This window comes from Entelurus aequoreus, linkage group LG22 (assembly GCF_033978785.1).
Source record: "Entelurus aequoreus isolate RoL-2023_Sb linkage group LG22, RoL_Eaeq_v1.1, whole genome shotgun sequence".
Classification (NCBI taxonomy): Eukaryota; Metazoa; Chordata; class Actinopteri; order Syngnathiformes; family Syngnathidae; genus Entelurus; species Entelurus aequoreus.
The window spans coordinates 5,548,563-5,570,821 of NC_084752.1; the positions used below are offsets into that span (position 1 = coordinate 5,548,563).

Consider the following 22,259-nt stretch of genomic DNA (forward strand, 5'->3'; position numbering starts at 1 on the left):
CACGCGCAGGGTGACGTAGGACTGGACCAGGTTCAGCACCTGGGAGTGGGACCATGTGGGGGAAAAGTCCACAGCAAAGAGTGTGTTGAGACAATACAGTCATATACTTGCACATACACTATATTGCCAAAAGTATTTGGCCACCCATCCAAATGATGACAATCAGGTGTCCTAATCACTTGACCCGGTGTATCAAATCAAGCACTTAGGCATGGAGACTGTTCCTACAAACATTTGTGAAAGAATGAGCCGCTCTCTGTGATTTCCAGCGTGGAACTGTCATAGGATGCCACCTGTGCAACAAATCCAGTCGTGAAATTTCCTCGCTCCTAAATATTCCAAAGTCAACTGTGGGCTTTATTATAAGAAAAGTGAAGAGTTTGGGAACAACAGCAAGTCAGCCACCAAGTGGTAGGCCAGGTAAACTGACAGAGAGGTCAGCATAGTGCAAAGACTTTCTGCACAGTCAGTTGCTACAGAGCTCCAAACTTCATGTGACCTTCCAATTAGCCCACGTACAGTACGCAGAGAGCTTCATGGAATGGGTTTCCATGGCCGAGCAGCTGTGTCTAAGCCATACATCACCAAGTCCAATGCAAAGTGTGGGAAGCAGTGGTGTAAAGCACGTCACCACTGGACTCTAGAGCAGTGGAGACGCCTTCTCTGGACTGATGAATCACACTTTTCCATCTGGCAATCTGATGGACCAGTCTGGGTTTGGAGGTTGCCAGGAGAACGCTACATTTCGGACTGCATTGTGCCGAGTGTGAAATTTGGTGGAGGAGGAATTATGGCGTGGGGTTGTTTTTCAGGAGTTGGGCTTGGCCTCTTAGTTCCAGTTAAAGGAACTTTGAATGCTCCAGGATACCAAAACATTTTGGACAATTCCATGCTCCCAACCTTGTGGGAACAGTTTGGAGCGGGCCCCTTCCTCTTCCAACATGACTGTGCACCAGTGCACAAAGCAAGGCCCATAAAAACATGCATGACAGAGTCTGGTGTGGATGAACTTGACTGGCCTGCACAGAGTCCTGACCTCAACCAAATAGAACACCTTTTGGATGAATTAGAACGGAGACTGAGAGCCAGGCCTTCTCCACCAACATCAGTGTGTGACCTCACCAATGCGCTTCTGGAAGAATGATGGAAAATTCCTATAAACACACTCCGCAACCTTGTGGACAGCCTTCCCAGAAGAGTTGAAGCTGTAATAGCTGCAGAAGGTGGACCCGACATCATATTGAACCCTATGGGTCAGGAATGGGATGGCACTTCAAGTTCATATGTGAGTCAAGGCGGGTGGCCAAATACTTTTGGCAATATAGTGTATGTGTGAAGTTGACCCCCTTATCGGTTCCGGTACGTTTCAGAGGCGGTATAGTACCGAAAATGCTTAATTAGTATCGCGGTACTATACTAATACCGGTATACCGTACAACCCTAGTAGAAATAAGTTTACCCCGTTACCCTGCTGAAAAACTGTACTGTAGATAGAATATGGTCAATGATTGCACATAGCCCTAATTATTAGTGTGCAAGGGTGTGTCACTTTGATCATTAGTAGAAACTTATTAGTCCAACCGGTTCCCGAAAAACTGTATGCAGTCATTGACTGGTCTATGATCAGTCCAATCTGTTCCCCATTAGCCTGCTGAAAAACTGTATGCTGTCATTGACTGATCTATGATCAATCCAATCCGTTCCCCATTAACCTGCTGAAAAACTGTATGCAGTCATTAACTGGTGTATGATCAGTCCAATCTGTTCCCCATTAGCCTGCTGAAAAACTGTATGCAGTCATTGACTGGCCTACTTGCTTTGCTGTGTAAGAACACATGCGAGAAACTTTGGATCCTTAGTTTTGATTCTGGTGTTGCGATTTTGCAGGAATTTTGCGTACCTGTCCGTCGGTGCCTATGGACCCCCCGCAGTCGTTGAGCAGCTCGGACATGTCGTAGTAGCTGCTGAACTCCCAGAGGCAGGCCTCCAGGTTGAGGTTCCTGTAGAAGCGCAGGGAGTTGGAGGAGCGCATGCCGGTGCTGTACTGGTAGGGCGACGTCTCGCCGATGATCTCCGGGTTCTTGGTGGCGTCGGTGATGAAGCCGTGGCCCGTTTGGATCTCGTTGAAGTCCAGCAAGTTGGAGCAGCGGTGGTTGCCCACGCGGGTGCCGTCAGGGCTCAGCGTCAGCTCGAAGTTGGAAAGGGGTCGTGTGGAAATCACCGGCATCATGCCTGTTGAGATAGTATTATTAATAAGTACACCATCTTGTACAGGGGGGTGGTACTGCTTACCATCCATGTGGGGCATGTTGACAGTCAGCTTGATGAGGTTGGGGAAGTCGGGGTCATCCGGGCCCGTGTAGCGGATCTTGGCAGAGAAAGGTTCAGCTCCGACAGTACCTTGGACACGAGGCTGGCACATGCCTGTCGAGAAATCGGCATCACTAAGCTGCGTCCTCCAGTGGGCTACGTTCATCACACCATCCGCTTACCTTCCTCCTTGCTGACCACCACAATGAGACTAGACAGCTCCAAACCGGCATCCCCGTTGGCGTTGAAGGCCCTGGCGGCGCACTGGACCCTAGAACCCGCTTGGAAGTAGATGGAATCCAAGGTGATGGACTTTGTGTTGCTGAAGAAGGTGTTGGTGTCCACCTCCCTCATGGGACTGGTCACTCCATCCGACCCCGTGGGTGCGCTGACCAGCCAGCGATATTGGGTCAGGGTGTCGTTGATGTTTTCCGCAGAGCAGATGGAACCGGTTTTGTCGAAGTCGTTGTACTTCGGGTTACAGGCCTATGGGATAAGGACATTAACACATTACAAAATGCTAAACACTCTAGAACCATCTTATCTTATCGTGCCGCTTGTCCCGTCCTGAAATCTGAGTTCCGAGAACGCCGGCTTAGTAGTGATTCCCAGAGCCCATAAAAAGTGTGCAGGCTCAAGAGCGTTTTCTATTCGGGCTCCAGTACTATGGAACACCCTACTGGCAACAGTTGGAGATGCTGCCTCAGTGGAAGCATGGTAGTCCCACTTTTAAACTAATTTATACTCTCTAGCTTTTAAATAGACCCCTGTTTAGACCAGTCGACCTGCCGCTTCTCTTTTCTGTTCTGTCTCCCCCTCTCCTGCTTGGAGAGCACACAAGGTGGTTCCGACTTCAAACTGTTCAGCCTGTTCGGGAATCTTGGGCTTTACCTTGACAAATTCCAAAAAATCCCCAGATTTCCCAGAATTCCAGGTTTTCCCGGACATTTTTCCCATTCAAAATGAATTGTCCGTTTTTCAAACTTTCACCATTTCCACATTTTTCAACCTTTTCAAATTATTCCACCTTCAACATATCCCACCATTCTGGAAATTCCAACTTCTCTTTTTCCAAGTTCAAAAAAAAAATCCAGGATTTTCCAGAATTCCTGCTTCTCCAAAGCCCTATTTCCACCCTTTTTTCTGGCGACTACTTCTCCCACATTTTTCAACCCACTTCAACTGTTCTACCATCCAAACATTCCACTTAATCAGGACAAAAAACTAAGTGGTTTTTTGAACTGGAAAAATTCACGGTTTTTCCGGAATTCCAGGAATTCCGTAATAACATTTTGTCAATTCAACATGTTACTACTTCAAAATTTCTCAAACGATTTGAAAATTTTCAACACCAACCATTTCAACTCATTCAGTTTTTTTTTACCATTTTCCAAAAAGTTCCCGCTTTTCCCGAAATTCCCAATTTTTTCTGAAATTCCCATTGAAATCAATAGGACATTCTTCAAAGTTCCACAATTCCCACATTTTTCATCCGATTCAAACTGTTCCAACTTCAAAATATTCAGCCTGTTCAGGAATTGTGTGCTCTACTTCAACAATTCCCGGATTTCCCATAATTCCTTTTATTTTTTTTATTTTTTTTTCATTTTCCCCATTCAAAATGAATTGGCCATTTTTCAAACTTCCACAATTACCACATTCTTCAACCCATTCAAACCATTCCACCTTCAACACATTCAACTCATCCTGGACATTCAAACTACCATTTTTCCACATTCAACCAATTTCCAGGAATTCCTGTTTTTTGGTAACCTATTTCCACCCTTCTTAAGTTCGACTACTCTTTTTACATTTTTCAACCCATTTCAACCGTTCCACCGTCAAAACACTCCTCATATTCAGGACAAAAACCAAGTTGGTTAAGGAACTAGAAAAATCCCCGGTTTTCCCGAAATTCCAGGAATTTCTCAATTAAAAACTGTTACTACTTCAACATTTCTTGACCGATTAAAAAAATTCCAACACCAACCAATTCAACTCATTCAGGACATTCATGCTCGTAATCATTTAAAAAAACAAACCTGCTTTTCTCCAAAATTCCAGGAAGTTCCCATTGAAATGAATGGGACATGTTTCCAAGTTGCATAATCCCCACATTTTTCAACCTATTCAAACCATTCCAACATCAACACATTCCACTCATCCTGGACATTCAAACTAACACTTTCCCAAGTTCCAGAACATTTTTGAAAATTCTGCCCAAAAATATTAGAAAAATAAGTCAAATTCTGACAAAAAATACAAGAAAAGTGGAATTCTTCCAAAAATATGGGAAAAAATTGTGAAATTCGACCAAAGCATACATGGGGAAAAAAGTGAAAGTCTGTCAAATAATACATAAAAATAACTAAGTGAAATTCTGTCAAACAAATACGGGAAAAGTAAGTAACATTCCACCAAAGTTACATGGAAAATAGGTTTAAATACTGGAAAAATAAGTGAAATTCTGCCAAAACTTTTGGGAAAAATAAGTTAAATAATGCCAAAAAATATGAGAAAAATAAGTGAAATTCTAATAAAACATACAGAAAAACTTGGAAAATTCTGCAAAAATATAAGTGAAATCCTACCAAAACATTCTGAAAACATCTGGAAAATTATATATACTAAAAGTGAGTGAAATTCTGGCAAAAACTACAAGCAAAGCAAGTGAAGTTCCGCTTTAAAAATACGTAAGTGAAATTCTGTGTCAAAAAATACGGAAAAATAAGTGAAATTCAACCAAAACATACAAAACATTTTTGAAAATTCTGCCAAAAAATATAAGAAAATAAGTTAAATTCTGCCAAAAAATACAAGGAAAGTAAGTGGAATTCTTCCAAAAAATATGGGAAAAATAAGGGAAATTATATCAAAATATACCTCAAAATGTGGAAAATTTTGCTAAAAATATTGGAAAAATAAGTGAAATTCTACCAAAATATATGTGGGAAAAAAGTGAAAGTTTGTCAAATAATACATAAAAATAAGTAAGTGAACTTCTGTCAAACAAATACGGGAAATTTGAATTTTCTAGTTATTGAATATGACTGAAATCAAGAGTAAGATTACTAATTAGATGTTAATATTCCAGTGGGTAGTAGAAATGTCGGTCCTCGGGTCAAAAAGGTTAAGAACCCCTGAATTAGAGCATCTACGGTACAATGAAAAACATCCCACTTACCGTCACGCACACAACAGGGTATCCGTTAGCCGGGTTGGGGCTGTCTTTGGTCTTCGCCGTGTCGTCGTACATGAGCAGGGAAACCACACGGGGCACGGCGGGGAAGGTCACGTCCGCCACGCTGTCCATCTCCTCGATGTACACGATGGCTTTGTTCATCTAGCAAGAGCAAGGGTGGGAGTCGTGAGAGGATTCCTTCAAATAAACTCTCTGAATATACAGAAAAGAACTGTCCCCTGTTCAAAAACATCACTGTAATGGACAAAACCACTATAATCAGAAAAGGATATTAACATTTAAATTAAAAATGTTGTTTAAATCTGGAACATTCTCACCATATTTTGCTTATACTGTACATAAAAATAAAAAATACAAATGTGTATTAATGTAATATGTTTTATAGGCATAAATAGTAACAATGATACAGAAATAATTATAAACTAAAATATATTATTTGTATCATTTATTATTACTGTAATTCATATTGGACATTCCATTTAATTCCATGCTTGCACACAAAACAGATTTATAATGTATAATGACAAAATATATAATAGCATCAGATCAGATATAATAATAATAATACATATTAAGATATTCATTACAAGAGGGGCCGCCAATTTTTTAATTTTTAATTTTAACCTTTTCCTGATGTTTGAGCAAAATCTGGTAAGCATTTGATCTGATGTGTGTGTGTACATATATAGATTTATTTATATATATATATATATATATATATATATATATATATATATATATATATATATATATATATATATATATATATATATATATATATATATATATATATATATACACACATATATATATATAAATATACACACATATATATATACATATATATATATATATACACACATTATATATATATACATATATATATGTATATATATACATGTATATATGTATTTATATGTATATATATATACATTATATATATATACATATATATATATATGTATTTATATGTATATATATACATTATATATATACATTATATATATACATATATATATGTATATATACTGTATATATATGTATATATATGTATGTATATATATATATATATATATATGCATATATATGTATATATATATATATATATGCATATATATGTATATATATGCATATATATGTGTATATATATGTATATATATATGCATATATATGTGTATATATATGTATATATATGCATATATATGTGTATATATGCATATATATGTGCATATATATATGTATATATATGCATATATATGCATATATATGCATATATATGTATATATGCATATATATATATATATGCATATATATGCATATATATATATGCATATATATGCATATATATATATGCATATATATACACATATATATGCATATATATACACATATATATGCATATATATACACATATATATGCATATATATATGCATATATATATATGCATATATATATATGCATATATATATATGCATATATATATATGCATATATATATATATATATATGCATATATATATATGCATATATATATATATATATGCATATATATATATATATATATATATATATATATGCATATATATATATATATGCATATATATACACATATATATGCATATATATACACATATATATGCATATATATATATATATATGCATATATATATATATATGCATATATATATATATATATATATATATATATATGCATATATATATATATGCATATATATATATATGCATATATATATATATATATATGCATATATATATGCATATATATGTGTATATATATGCATATATATGTGTATATATATGCATATATATGTGTATATATATGCATATATATATATGCATATATATGCATATATATATATATATATATATATGCATATATATATATATATATATATATATATATATATATATATATATATATATATATATATATATATATATATATATATATATATATATGCATATATATATATATATATATATCACTCGTTTCACAGTTGACAAATGTTTTTGTTTGTGTTGTAACTTGCAATCATTAAATGACATAGACGTGATTTAGGTGCCCTGTCTGTTGCCTGGTTATATTAATACATCACTACTCTAAAGTCCATCCAGATGTGTTTTGGAGGATTGATCACAGTTGAGTGTATTTCTATCTGGTGCCTTACGTTCTGTTTTTAGGCTCATACACTGCTGTGGGGCGTCCCCCTCGTCGTGTCACTGCCAAGCTTTTTATAAGACGTAGTGCTGGGGGCGTGCTGACAGCAATGGCAGCTGTTGCTGGGGCGGCTATTTTAGCGGCGTTTGTAGCACGTACAGTACTGCGCGTATGGGCGGGGTCACCTTTAGCTCGGCCACCATGTTGTCATCAGGCTTCATGTGCACGGTGAAGGCCTCCCTCATCTCCCGCTCGCCATCGTACAGGATCTCGATCTCTACAAAATGTTCCTTCTCGCCCTCTTTGAACTCCACGTCTGCGCCACACGGAAAGTCCAGTTAGCGGCTGTGGCTGTGGGAACTTGGAACAGCCCACCTCACCTTCTGAGAGGGGGTTGTAGTCCTCTCCTGAGGTGGCTGATCCATCCTTGGTGTGCACCCTCACCACCGACACCTTTGAGGTGTCACCGATGCGTAAAATAGGGATCTGGACTATCGCCATGTCGCCTTTGACCTGCGGCTCTCGCACGCTGTACTTGATCTCAGAGAAGCGAATGACGGGTTCTGGAATTGGGGAGTGGAAAGAAACTGTGATAGGAGAATGTTCTACTGGTGCAGGTTTCGATGTCGGTGTTCTGACTTACTGTCTTTGTCGTCTGTGATCTTGATCAGCGCTTCCTTCTGCTCCCCCACAGATGCTCCGTAGGCTGACTTGCTCTTCGGGGTTCCCAGCACCAGGCGGAACTCCTCGTCCTCCTCGTGGACAGAGTCGTCCTCCAGTTTGACCACGCATGGCTTCTCCGTTTCACCTGCACAGGTGGGAAAAAACAGGAAACATTTAGAAAATTGTTATCAAAATTTGGGGAAAATTAGGGAATTTCTACCCCAAAAAATAGGAAAGAAATAAGTAAAATTCTACCAAACGTACGGAAAAAATTGTGAAAACTCTTCTGAAAAATAAGTACAATTGTACCAAAACATTTGGAAAATGCTGCCAAAAAATAGGAGAAAAATAAGTGAAATTCTACCAAAACATACAGAAAAATTTGGAACATTTTGTCAAAATACAAGTGAAATCCTACCAAAACATCTGGAAAATTCTGCTAAAATAATATAAGAAAAGTAAGTGAAACGTTGGCAAAAACACAAGCTAAAAGTTCTGCTTGAAAAATACGTAAGTGAAATTCTGCTTCAAAAAATAGGAGAAAAATAAGTGAAATTCTACCAAAACATACAGAAAAATTTGGAAAATTTTGCCAAAATACAAGTGAAATCCTACTAAAACATCTGGAAAATTCTGCTAAAAAAATATGGGAAAGTAAGTGAAATTTTGGCAAAAAACACAAGCTAAGCAAGTGAAGTTCTGCTTGAAAAATACGTAAGTGAAATTCTGCTTCAAAAAATAGGAGAAAAATAAGTGAAATTCTGCAGAAACATACAAAAGATTTTGGACAATTCTGCTAAATAAATATAGGAAAAGTAAGTGAAATTTTGGCAAAAAGCACAAGCTAATAAGCAAGTGAAGTTCTGCTTGAAAATACGTAAGTGAAATTCTGCTTCAAAAAATAGGAGGAAAATAAGTGAAATTCTGCCAAAACATACAGAAAAGTTTGGAAAATTCTGCTAAAAAAATATAGGAAAAGTAAGTGAAATTTTGGCAAAAAACACAAGCTAAGCAAGTGAAGTTCTGCTTGAAAAATACGTAAGTGAAATTCTGCTTCAAAAATAGGAGAAAATAGGTGAAATTCTGCCAAAACATACAGAAAATTTGGGAAAATTTTGCTAAAAAAACATAGGAAAAGTAAGTGAAATTTGGGCAAAAAACAAGCTAAGCAAGTGAAGTTCTGCTTGAAAAATACGTAAGTGAAATTCTGCTTCAAAAAATAGGAGAAAAATAAGTGAAATTCTGCCAAAACATACAGAAAATTTTGGAAATTCTGCTAAAAAAATATAGGAAAAGTAAGTGAAATTTTGTCAAAAAACACAAGCTAAGCAAGTGAAGTTCTGCTTGAAAAATACGTAAGTGAAATTCTGCTTCAAAAAATAGGAGAAAAATAAGTGAAATTCTGCCAAAACATACAGAAAATTTTGGAAAATTCTGCCAAAATATAAGTGAAATCCTACCAAAACATTCTAAAATCAACTGGAAAATTTTGCCAAAAATTATACGGAAAGTAAGTGAAATTCTGACAAAAAACCACAAGGAAAGCAAGTGAAGTTCTGCTTGAAAAATACATAAGTGAAATTCTGCCTAAAAAAATACGGAAAAATAAGTGAAATTGAACCAAAACATTAAGAACATTTTTGAAAATTCTGCCCAAAAATATGGGAAAAATACAAGAAAAGTAAGTGGAATTCTTCCACAAATATGGGAAACATAAGGGAAATTGTACCAAAATATACCACAAAAATGGGAAAATCCTGCCAAAAATCTGGGACAAATGAGTGGAAATTCTACGACAACATATACGTGAAAAAAAAGTGAAAGTCTGTCAAATAATACGTAAAAATAAGTAAGTGAAATTCTGTCAAACAAATACGGGAAAAGTAAGTAACATTCTACCAAAGTTTACAATAAACATAGGTTTCAAATATTGGAAAAATAAGTGAAATTCTGCAAAAAAGTAAGTACAATTCTGCCAAATGATAAGTTTTAATACGTTAAGTTTTAATAATAAAAAAAAAAAGTTACAATACGGGAAAAATAAGTCAAATAATGCCAAAAAATAGGAGAAAAATAAGTGAAATTCTGGCAAAAAAACACAAGCAAAGCAAGTAAAGTTCTGCTGGAAAAATATGTAAGTGAAATTCTGCTGCAAAAAATACGGACAAATTAGTGAAATTCAACCAAAACATACAGAAATCTTTTGAAAAATCTGCCCAAAAATATAGGAAAAATAAGTTAAATTCTGCCAAAAAAATACAAAAAAAGTGGAATTCTTCCAAAAATATGGGAAACATAAGGGAATTTCTACCAAAATATACCACAAAAATTGGAAAATTCTGACAAAAATATGGTAAAAATTAGTGAAATTCTACCAAAACATACGTGGAAAAAAAGTGAAAGTCTCAAATAATACGTAAAAATAGGTGTCAAACAAATACGGGATAGTAAGTAACATTCTACCAAAGTTACAAGTAAAATAGATTTAAATACTGGAAAAATAAGTGCAATTCTGCCAAAAAGTAAGTACAATTCTGCCAAAACATAAGTTTTAATACATTAAGTTTTAATTTAAAAAATAAGTTACAATACGGGAAAAATAAGTCAGAAAAGCCAAAAAATAGGAGAAAAGTAGGTGAAATTCTGGCAAAAAAAGACAAGCAAAGCAAGTAAAGTTCTGCTTGAAAAATACGTAAGTGAAATTCTGCTGCAAAAAATACGGACAAATAAGTGAAATTTAACCAAAACATACAGAAATCTTTTGAAAATTCTGCCCAAAAATATGGGAAAAATAAGTTAAATTCTGCCAGAAAAAGAAAAGTAGAATCCTTCCAAAAATATGGGAAACATAAGGGATATTCTACCAAAATATACCACAAAAATTGGAAAATTCTGCCAAAAATATGGGAAAAATTAGTGACATTTTACCAAAACATATGTGGAAAAAAAAGTGAAAGTCTGTCAAATAATACGTAAAAATAAGTAAATGAAATTCTGTCAAACAAATACAGGAAAAGTAAGTAACATTCTACCAAAGTTACAAGAAAAATAGGTTTAAATACTGGAAAAATAAGTGGAATTCTGCCAAAAAGTAAGTACCATCCTGCCAAAACATAAGTTTTAATTTAAAAAATAAGTTACAATATTGGAAAAATAAGTCAAATAATGCCAAAAAATGGGAGAAGAATAAGTGGAATTCTGCCAAAATATAAAGGAATTATAAGTGATTTTTTTCCCCGAAAAATATGATACAATGCCACACAATTCATTGTGACACGATGCAATGGGTTATAATTTGATGCATTATAACAACACAAAATACAATACAATGACATATGATGCGATTTAATACAATTTAATATGACATACATTATCATGGGATACGATAAACAATGAATTTCCATAAGATGCAATTCGATAATATATGATTGGTGTGTTCTGCAATAAGAGTCAATGCGATGTGATACTATACACTATGATACAATACAGTACAATGTAATACCACATATTAATGTACCTTTTTCTACATGAATAATTCCATAGTAGTATTACACTAAACATATTGATAGCCAGGAATATAAATTATACCAATTTTGTAATTGCTATGTTTGTGTAATAAATAAATCATTTATATATATATATATATATATATATATATATATATATATATATATATATATATATATATATATATATATATATATATATATATATATATATATATATATATATATATATAATTAGTTATAGATAAAAAGTTTTTGCATGTGTGTGTTTTTATGCTTCACGGATAGAATGTTTTGGCGGGCTTGTGTTGTCCTACTCTTTTCAGTGGTCTTGAACGCACCGTAGTTAATGTGTGGTGTGACGCAGCAGTTTGACTTAAGTGTGTAACTTCGCCGACGCTTCCACATAAATGTATGTTTTTGCCACTCTTTTCCCCTTCATGCCATGCGTAAATGCACAAAGGTGAGCATTAATAACCGTATCTTGTGTGGAGTGCTATATTGGCATATTTTGGTCCGTACATAATGTCGAGTTAATTGATGCTAGCATGCTATTCAGGCTAACTGAATGTCAATATATTTCTCGTTTGGAGGTATGTTTCCTTTACTTATATCCTTTAACTCGGACACCTTTGGCCACTCTAAGGCCCCGTTTACACTAAGCCGGCTAAGGTTATTTAAGGTAAATCCAACATAACCTTATTTGTGTCCAGTGTCCACACACAACATTGCCACGTTTAAGACCCCCTCCGTCCGCCGGCGCAACGCGACCTAGTACGCATGCGCGGGAAATGTTCACGTCGTAGCCATCTCTCAGAGACGCGGGGCCGCCATCTTGGAGTTGTGATCCGCTCCACTAAATGCAATTCATTTGGCAGGAGCAATGAACTGTCAGCGCATTATATTCACCTTACCTCACTGAATACCACTGATTTTCACGCGCTTTTTTGTCATACGTGTAGCTGTGATAAAGGACACTTCTTTTGGCGTGTTTTATTATTCATAGTTTGCTTAACAGTAATAGAATATTCTTATATGCTATAAGTGACCAAAAGTCCAAGATCAAAACTGGGAATATAATCCCAGAGAAGGGGGGAAAAAAATGGTCAGCTATTTTTAAGTTGAAGAAACAATATGATTAGGTTATATATATACATGCGTATATCCTACTAAAACAATGTATGAATACATTAGATATCTATATATCTTAGGGACATATAGACTTTATCTCTGTTGCTGCAGCAGCAGATAGTTTATTCTGTTTTGACACTTTGTATTGATATTTTGTATTACATTCTTCCCTTAAATGATATTGTTTACAGTGATTGTTTTATACATATTTTTTTATGTATGTCGCTTTGGATAAAAGCATCTGCCAAATACTTAAACATGTGCCATGTCTAAGATAATTTCTGTGTAGGGCTCCAAATACATTTTAGTAATAATCATTCCTGCTTTTACTTTGAAAATGAAAACTTTGCGGTGTCAGACTATGAAAAAACATTCGTTTTGGGTCTGTTTTTCCGTTTTGATTTACATTTTTGTTATGTGAAATATAAAATAAAAGTCAAACTGTTTTTTATTAGATTTTGTTACTGCTCTTTGACACACACACAAAAAAAAGCTTAGTTTTTCAATGTTTTTTTCAGATAAAATTCCAATAAACAAGTTTTCTTTTGTTTTTCCATTTCCATTCATGAAACAAAAATGAACTGACTAAAACTGCCCCAGTAAGAGGGTTCTCACCTGGCAGGAAAGTGATGATGGATGCTTCGGTGTTAGGTCTTTCACTGTAGTCCATCATGACCTCAGCTGACCCCTGTCTGGTGTAGCAGCGTACCGTAGAGCTGAGGCTAATGTCGCCGCTACGGTACACTGTGGCCTTGACCTCGCCGTCCGCCTCGTCCACCTTGTAGCTGCCTTCCTTGAACTGAAACTTTGGTACTGTAACGGCACGTCAGCGTGTTATACGACATATCGTATTTACCGTGTAGTCCTTAATAGAAATACAGAAAATATCATCTTGCCGTCAGTGGTGGTGTCGTTGATGGTGATGGTGGTCTTGCTGGGTTCTCCAAGCACCGCATTCATGGGCATGCGTAGCACCAGGTCAAAGGTCTCGGCGCCCTCGAGCTCTGGCTGACCTAAGTCATCCAGTATGGTCACCCGGAAAGTCTGCATTGTTACCCCGGGGGCAAAGTCCAGGTTGCGACTGATGCCCACATAGTCCAGTCCGGCTACAAAGAACATAAGTCAGTGATGTCTGAGCAGGATGACAACTTCCCTTTTTTCATTTACCTTCAGCAGAGACGGGCTCACTCTTCCTGGAACGAACCGTCACGGTGGCCGTCTTGGAAAGGTCAGTCCCTGTCCGCCACACCTTCACCTCCACGTAACCAGCACTCTCGTCCACCACGTACTCAGGCTCCCCGAAATACAGCGAGGGCTCTGCGAGGCAACATAAGACGTAGTCATCACTCACAACACAGGCGTCAAACTCAAGGCCCGAGAGCCACCTCAATTTACATGGCTCGCGAAAGCCTGGAAATAATACACTCGATACAGTACTTTTTTTTTTTTACTAAATATATTAGTTCTTTCCAATTTGACAAAAAAAAACGAGGGATGTCAAAATAAACGTTGTTTTGTGTTCAACAAATAGTTCTCATAAAACACAAGCGGAGACACTGAAATCACATGTTACTGTGAAATCACATGTTACTGTGAAATCACCTTTTACTGTGAAATCACATGTTACTGTGAAATCACCTTTTACTGTGAAATCACATTTTACTGTGAAATCACCTTTTACTGTGAAATCACATGTTACTGTGAAATCACCTTTTACTGTGATAACACATTTAATGTAAAATCATCTTTTACTGTGTAATCACCTTTTACTGTGTAATCACATTTTACTGTGAAATCACCTTTTACTGTGATAACACATTTAATGTAAAATCATCTTTTACTGTGTAATCACCTTTTACTGTGTAATCACCTTTTACTGTGAAATCACCTTTTACTGCGTAATCACTAGGGATGTCCGATAATGGCTTTTTGCTGATATCCGATATTCCGATATTGTCCAACTCTTTAATTACCGATACCGATATCAACCGATACCGATATATGCAGTCGTGGAATTAACACATTATTATGCCTAATTTGGACAACGAGGTATGGTGAAGATAAGGTACTTTTTAAAAAAATTAGTAAAATAAGATAAATAAATTAAAAACATTTTCTTGAATAAAAAAGAAAGTACAACAATATAAAAACAGTTACATAGAAACTAGTAATGAATGAAAATTAGTTAAATTAACTGTTAAAGGTTAGTACTATTAGTGGAGCAGCAGCACGCACAATCATGTGTGCTTACGGACTGTATCCCTTGCAGACTGTATTGATATATATTGATATATAATGTAGGAAGCAGAATATTAATAACAGAAAGAAACAACCCTTTTGTGTGAATGAGTGTAAATGGGGGTGGGAGGTTTTTTGGGTTGGTGCACTAATTGTAAGTGTATCTTGTGTTTTTTATGTTGATTTAATTCAAAAAACAAAAAAAAAACGATACCGATAATAAAAAACCCGATACCAATAATTTCCGATATTACATTTTAACGCATATATCGGCCGATAATATCGGACATCTCTAGTAATCACCTTTTACTGTGAAATTACCTTTTACTGTGTAATCACCTTTTACTGTGAAATCACATTTTACTGTGATAACACGTTTAATGTGAAATCACATTTTACTTTGTAATCACCTTTTACAAGGTAGTCACATTTGAATACTCCTAATCCCTCTTTTTTTTGATGATCAGCATGAATGACCCCAAACAGGAAGACGACTGTTCTGCTTGCTGTCTTTAAGCTGAAGTGATACACCTGTAGAATAAGGTTGTAGGCATGCAGAGTCCTGGTACTTGATGACAGAGGAGCTAATAAGGCAGCCACGGAATGTTGTCATCTCTCTTCACTTGTGCATAAAGCATTTGTTCTTCACACACCGCTAATGTTCTTCTGAGATACTCTCCCATTTAGCAGGGAGTGCCAACATGGCAGCCCTTAAAAGTGAAGAGCAGGAAGAAGCACACAAACAAGACAACAATGGTGGCTCTGATGCTGGCCAGAGTCCAAACCCACAAGTCAAAGTAGACGGACAGATGCAGTGGCGTTTATGGTGGGCTGTTACTGCAGGACCCACCAAGGAGTTCCAAGTACAACAGAGGAGGGGGTCTTCTCTTGTCTCTTGGCACGTCTGGGAATGCAATTTATTCTTAAAGTTTCATTGTGCCAGGAGTGCAAATTGCACGGGAGGCAGGCTCGTGCAGCACGGCGGCGAGCAAGCGAGCGCAGGACGTTAGCACGGGTGAATGAAACAAAAAGGAAGATGCCAGCAAAGAAAAAAGACGACAGGAATTTTAGGCATTTGTTTGTGAAGTTGCCGATTTACACGATCGGAAAACATCTTTAACCGTAGAATTTACCACTAACTAACGTCAACAGGGTGCGAAAAAGGAAAGTTGTAGAATGACAATTACTATAATCATTTGTATTAGCAAGAAAGAAAGGCTCCATTTTGCGTGAAATTGTCAGGATTTTTATGACAAAGTAATATAATTAGCACTATATGGTACATCACAGAATTACAAGAATAATGTTAAAATACTATGGGAATAAAATCATAATTTTACAAGAGTAACGTTTTAATCGTAGGAAATGTTTCGAGTTATAGAATTCAAATAAATAGCCGCAATTATTTTGAGAGAAAAGTCCATCCATCCATCCATTTTCTACCGCTTGTCCCTTTTGGGGTCGCTGGAGCCTATCTCAGCTGCATTCGGGCGGAAGGCGGGGTACACCCTGGACAAGTCGCCATCTCATCGCAGGGCCAACACAGATAGACAGACAACATTCACACTCACATTCACACACTAGGGACCATTTAGTGTTGCCAATCAACCTATCCCCAGGTGCATGTCTTTGGAGGTGGGAGGAAGCCGGAGTACCCGGAGGGAACCCACGCAGTCACGGGGAGAACATGCAAACTCCACACAGAAAGATCCCGAGCCCGGGATTGAACTCAGGACTACTCAGGACCTTCGTATTGTGAGGCAGATGCACTAACCCCTCTGCCACCATGCTGCCCAGAGATTTTGAGAGAAAAGTCGTTAGGTTAAAATTGGGTCATAATATAACGACAATAAAGTCATAAAATTACATCCAAGAATGACAGATGTTTTGTCATAAAGTTGCGATTAGAGATGTCCGATATTATCGGCCGATAAATGCTTTAAAATGTAATATCGGAAATTATCGGTATCGTTTTTTTTATTATCGTATCGTTTTTTTTTGTTTTTGTTTTTGTGTTTTGTTTTTTTTATTAAATCAACATAAAAAACACAAGATACACTTACAATTAGTGCACCAACCCAAAAAACCTCCCTCCCCCATTTACACTCATTCACACAAAAGGGTTGTTTCCTTCTGTTATTAATATTGTGGTTCCTACATTATATATCAATATATATCAATACAGTCTGCAAGGGATACAGTCCGTAAGCACACATGATTGTGCGTGCTGCTGGTCCACTAATAGTACTAACCTTTAACAGTTAATTTTACTCATTTTCATTAATTACTAGTTTCTATGTAACTGATTTTATATTGTTTTACTTTCTTTTTTATTCAAGAAAATGTTTTTAATTTATTTATCTTATTTTATTTTATTAATTAAAAAAAAAAAAGGACCTTATCTTCACCATACCTGGTTGTCCAAATTAGGCATAATAATGTGTTAATTCCACAACTGTATATATCAGTATCGGTATCGGTTGATATCGGTATCGGTAATTAAAGAGTTGGACAATATCGGATATCGGCAAAAAGCCATTATCGGACATCCCTAGTTGCGATGCTACCCAAAATAGCGTTTTACAAAAAAAAAAGTTTACGAGAGTTAAGTTTTAAAATCTCAAGGGAAAAGTCACGGAATGAAAATAAATCGGAAAATTTCTTACATGACTTTTGAATGTTGTGAAGATAAGGCAGCAGTTATGCAGAAATGTGGTTTTAATATTACAAGAAAAAGCTATGAATTTGTGAGGAATTAAACTTTTAAAACATTTAAGAAAAACATACGTCTTGTCGTAACGTTAAACTAAAAAGTCTAGCTAGCCAGCCAATTTCAAGAGCTATAGTCTTGTAAAAACGGGAAATAAAGTTAATACATTACAAAAATAAAGAAAAACATCTAGATGTTTACATAAGAAAAATGTAACAGTAATTTAATTACTCCATAGAAGCGCAGGAAGAATATTGTAAATCTTATGTTTAGATTCGTGTTACAATTGTTTGTGAAAATCATCACTTTATAACACGAATGGTTTGGGAAGACATCATTTTTTTAAAAAATACCGTGGACTGGATTAAAAAAAAAAAACTACGTAAAAACGGCTTAAAGTTCAGCCTGTCCACTCACCATCGTCGCTGTCGGCCAGGATGGTGATCTTGGCGGAGGGGAAGCTGGCGCCCACCCTGCCCCCCATGGGCATGCTGAGGGTGACGTTGAAGCTCTCCTCTTCTTCGTAAAGCGAGTCGTCGATGACAATGATGCGGCACAGCTTCTCGCGTTCGTCTTTGTTGAAGCGCAGCACGCTGTTGTGGTCCTCAGGTCGGGTGATGTAGTCGGAGTAGGACAAAACCGAAGTGGGGATGGTGCCGCTGGCCGTTGCTTTTTATTAACCAGAAAAAAGAATAGTTAAGTAACATTTTCACGACAAGAATATTCTTGATTTTGAGTTGTTTTTTTTTTTAAATTTGAGAATCTGAATGAAATCTTAATATTACATACCGTATTTTTCGGACTATAAGTCGCAGTTTTTTTCATAGTTTGGTGCGACTTATACTCAGGAGCAACTTATGTGTGAAATTATTAACACATTAGCGTAAAATATCAAATAATATTATTCAGCTCATTCACGTAAGAGACTAGACGTATAAGATTTCATGGGATTTAGCGATTAGGAGTGACAGATTGTTTGGTAAACGTATAGCATGTTCTATAGCAGGGGTCACCAACGCGGTGCCCGCGGGCACCAGGTAGCCCGTAAGGACCAGATGAGTAGCCTGCCGGCCTGTTCTAAAAATAGCTCAAATAGCAGCACTTACCAGTGAGCTGCCTCTATTTTTTAAATTGTATTTATTTACTACCAAGCTGGTCTCGCTTTGCCCGACATTTTTAATTCTAAGAGAGACAAAACTCAAATAGAATTTGAAAATCCAAGAAAATATTTTAAAGACTTGGTCTTCACTTGTTTAAATAAATTCATTAATTTTTTTACTTTGCTTCTTATAACTTTCAGAAAGACAATTTTAGAGAAAAAATACAACCTTAAAAATGATTTTAGGATTTTTAAACACATATACCTTTTTACCTTTTAAATTCCTTCCTCTTCTTTCCCGACAATTTAAATCAATGTTCAAGTAAATGTATTTTTTTTATTGTAAAGAATAATAAATACATTTTAATTTAACTCTTCATTTTAGTTTCTGTTTTTTCGACGAAGAATATTTGTGAAATATTTCTTCAAACTTATTATGATTCAAATTCAAAAAAATTATTCTGGCAAATCTACAAAATCTGTAGAATCAAATTTAAATCTTATTTCAAAGTCTTTTGAATTTCTTTTAAAATTTTTGTTCTGGAAAATCTAGAAGAAATAATGATTTGTTTTTGTTAGAAATATAGCTTGGTCCAATTTGTTATACAGTATATTCTAACAAAGTGTAGATTGGATTTTAACCTATTTAATCAAAATTCTAAAATTATCTTAATCAGGAAAAATTACTAATGATGTTCCATAAATTCTTTTTTTAAAAGTTTTTCTCCTCTTTTTTTCGGTTGAATTTTGAATTTTAAAGAGTCGAAATTGAAGATAAACTATGTTTCAAAATTTAATTGTCATTTTGTTCGTGTTTTCTCCTCTTTTAAACCGTTCAATTAAGTGTAAATATCATTAATTATCAATAATAACATAGAGTTAAAGGTAAATTGAGCAAATTGGCTATTTCTGGCAATTTATTTAAGTGTGTATCAAACTGGTAGCCCTTCGCATTAATCAGTACCCAAGAAGTAGCTCATGGTTTCAAAAAGGTTGGTGACCCCTGTTCTATGTTATGACTCTTACCATAATATGTTACGTTAACATACCAGGCACATTCTCAGTTGGTTATTTATGCCTCATATAACGTACACTTATTCAGCCTGTTGTTCACTATTCTTTATTTATTCTAAATTGCCTTTCAAATGTCTATTCTTGGTGTTGGCTTTTATGAAATACATTTCCCCAAAAAATGCGACTTATACTCCAGTGCGACTTATGTTTTTTTTCCTTCTTTATTAAGCATTTTCGGCCGGTGCGACTTATACTCCGTAGCGACTTATACTCCGAAAAATACGGTAATTTATTTCTGCGAGATATTAATTATTTTCAAGAATTAAGTGCAAGTCTCAAGAAAAAAAGTAAAAATTAATTGTAGGTGAAATCAAGTCATAGAAATAGGAAAAAAAAACTTTATTGACAATGCCGGACAATTTGTATTTTAAGAATGAGAATTAAGTTGTAACATTATGAGGATAAAGTTGTAACAATAAGAAATACATACTTTATTTTTCGGGAAAAAAAAGGCCTAATTTTTTCGTTATTACAAGAATCGAGACACAGCATTACAAAAAAAGTTCACATTTTTTGAGAGTCGCCGTAATTGTACGGGCAAAAAATTGTAGTTTGAGGATCGTAATGAGGTAACTTATTGAGAATACAGTTGTAGTAGTGAGAAACAAAGCATATAGTCATTTTTATGAGAATAAAGTAACACTATTATGGGAAAGAAGTCATGTACTTACAAAAAAAGTTACAATTTATTGAAAGTAGTTGTAATTTGATGAAAAATGTAGTTTGAGAGTGAGAACGAAATCAAGAATAAACCTGTACTAGTAATAGACTTTATTTTGTGTTCACTTTTTAAGTCACACTATTATGAGAATCGTGCAATAAAAGTACAATAAAGAGCTGAACTATATAGAGAGAAGCCATAATTTTACAAAAAACAAATTCTTATTTTGAGACTGAGATGTTGTACACGATGAGAATTAATTACATTACTGGATTCCAACACGGAATTACAGTAAGAACGAAGCAAACACTGACAATAAAGTTGCAATTATAGCAGAAAAAAAATCACGCTTTTATGATATGACTTTAATGATCACGAAATAAGTCACAATTACTATAATAAGTTGGGAAAATGACACATTTGTTCATAACATTGTGAAAATAATGTTATTTTACAAGAGTTTATTGAAATCTTAGAATTTGGAGCTTGAAATATTATTATTTTGGGAAGATCCTCATATTACTACGAGAAAAAATCTCACCTTGCTGAGTGAAACAGACCACCATAAGTTCTTGGCTGGCATCTCCCGAGCGTCGGACTGGCACCAGCAGCTCTCCGACGTCCTCCTCAATCTTGTACTCGGCTTGAGGAATAAACACGGTCGATTCTGTTTTGAAGGAAACAAACCACCAGTAAACCCGCGACTCGTTTAAAAGCGTACAGAACTTAAAAAGAACATATCTACCATCTCCAGGGTCCACGATCTCCACGACCGCGATATCAGGGAACTCTAACACCGCCATGACCGGGTCTGAGAGTTGAATCTCGAAGTTCTCAGAGGTTTCGAACTCCTGGTCAGTGAAGATCTTCACTTTCCAGGTAGCGATGGTCTGGCCCGGGTTGAACTGGACCTGCTTCTGGGATTTACCACGGAAGTCTTTGTCCTTCTCAGCAGTGCCATCCTTGGTCGCGATACCTAATGGAATGGAATTTCTGGTTATGGACTTATCATATATCATGAGGGACTTATCATACCGTATTTCCTTGAATTGGCGCAGGGAATATAGTATTCGCACGTCTAGAATTACTGCCGGGTCAAACTCGTTTCTCAAAATAATTAACGCATGCTTGGCCTTATCGCCGGTTTATTATTGAAGCTGGATCAAATTCGTTTCGCAAAATATTAATTTTATTATCGCATGTCTATAATTTTCGCCGGGTCAAACTCGTTTCGCAAAATATTTAGCATATGACTAGAACTTCCACCGGGTCAAATTCGTTACGTCACGAGTGACGCATCTGTCCTCATTTTCAAAATGGAGGAAGCTGCTTTCAGTAGTTTACAATCGCACAAAGGAAAAAAGATAAAGAGCTTTTCAGTAGGATTTAAGGTCCAAGCTATTGAATACCGGTACAGTATGCTAAAGAGAACAGTAAGCAGCTATGTTTTATTAATATACCGTAGCTGCGTGTGTGAAATACTGTA

At 35.7% G+C, this 22,259-nt stretch overlaps 1 protein-coding gene and 1 long non-coding RNA gene across 2 annotated transcripts in view; one reads left to right on the forward strand and one right to left on the reverse strand.

The window, feature by feature from the left end:
- Nucleotides 1–22,259, reverse strand: part of frem3 (Fras1 related extracellular matrix 3) — a 68,513-nt gene that overhangs the window by 8,786 nt on the left and 37,468 nt on the right. The window contains exons 4-17 of the mRNA XM_062032288.1: nucleotides 21,519–21,749; nucleotides 21,315–21,440; nucleotides 18,357–18,608; nucleotides 14,159–14,308; nucleotides 13,888–14,097; nucleotides 13,607–13,804; nucleotides 8,335–8,499; nucleotides 8,072–8,254; nucleotides 7,877–8,007; nucleotides 5,495–5,653; nucleotides 2,493–2,796; nucleotides 2,293–2,424; nucleotides 1,901–2,232; nucleotides 1–39 (exon numbers count right to left, since the gene is read on the reverse strand). The exon at nucleotides 1–39 is cut by the window's left edge and continues 154 nt beyond it. Coding sequence (XP_061888272.1) covers nucleotides 1–39; nucleotides 1,901–2,232; nucleotides 2,293–2,424; nucleotides 2,493–2,796; nucleotides 5,495–5,653; nucleotides 7,877–8,007; nucleotides 8,072–8,254; nucleotides 8,335–8,499; nucleotides 13,607–13,804; nucleotides 13,888–14,097; nucleotides 14,159–14,308; nucleotides 18,357–18,608; nucleotides 21,315–21,440; nucleotides 21,519–21,749 — 2,612 coding nt within the window. The remainder of the gene's footprint in view (nucleotides 40–1,900; nucleotides 2,233–2,292; nucleotides 2,425–2,492; nucleotides 2,797–5,494; nucleotides 5,654–7,876; nucleotides 8,008–8,071; nucleotides 8,255–8,334; nucleotides 8,500–13,606; nucleotides 13,805–13,887; nucleotides 14,098–14,158; nucleotides 14,309–18,356; nucleotides 18,609–21,314; nucleotides 21,441–21,518; nucleotides 21,750–22,259) is intronic.
- Nucleotides 12,188–22,259, forward strand: part of LOC133639198 (uncharacterized) — a 134,472-nt gene continuing 124,400 nt past the window's right edge. The window contains exons 1-2 of the long non-coding RNA XR_009823752.1: nucleotides 12,188–12,323; nucleotides 14,165–14,219. This is a non-coding gene — a long non-coding RNA (uncharacterized LOC133639198). The remainder of the gene's footprint in view (nucleotides 12,324–14,164; nucleotides 14,220–22,259) is intronic.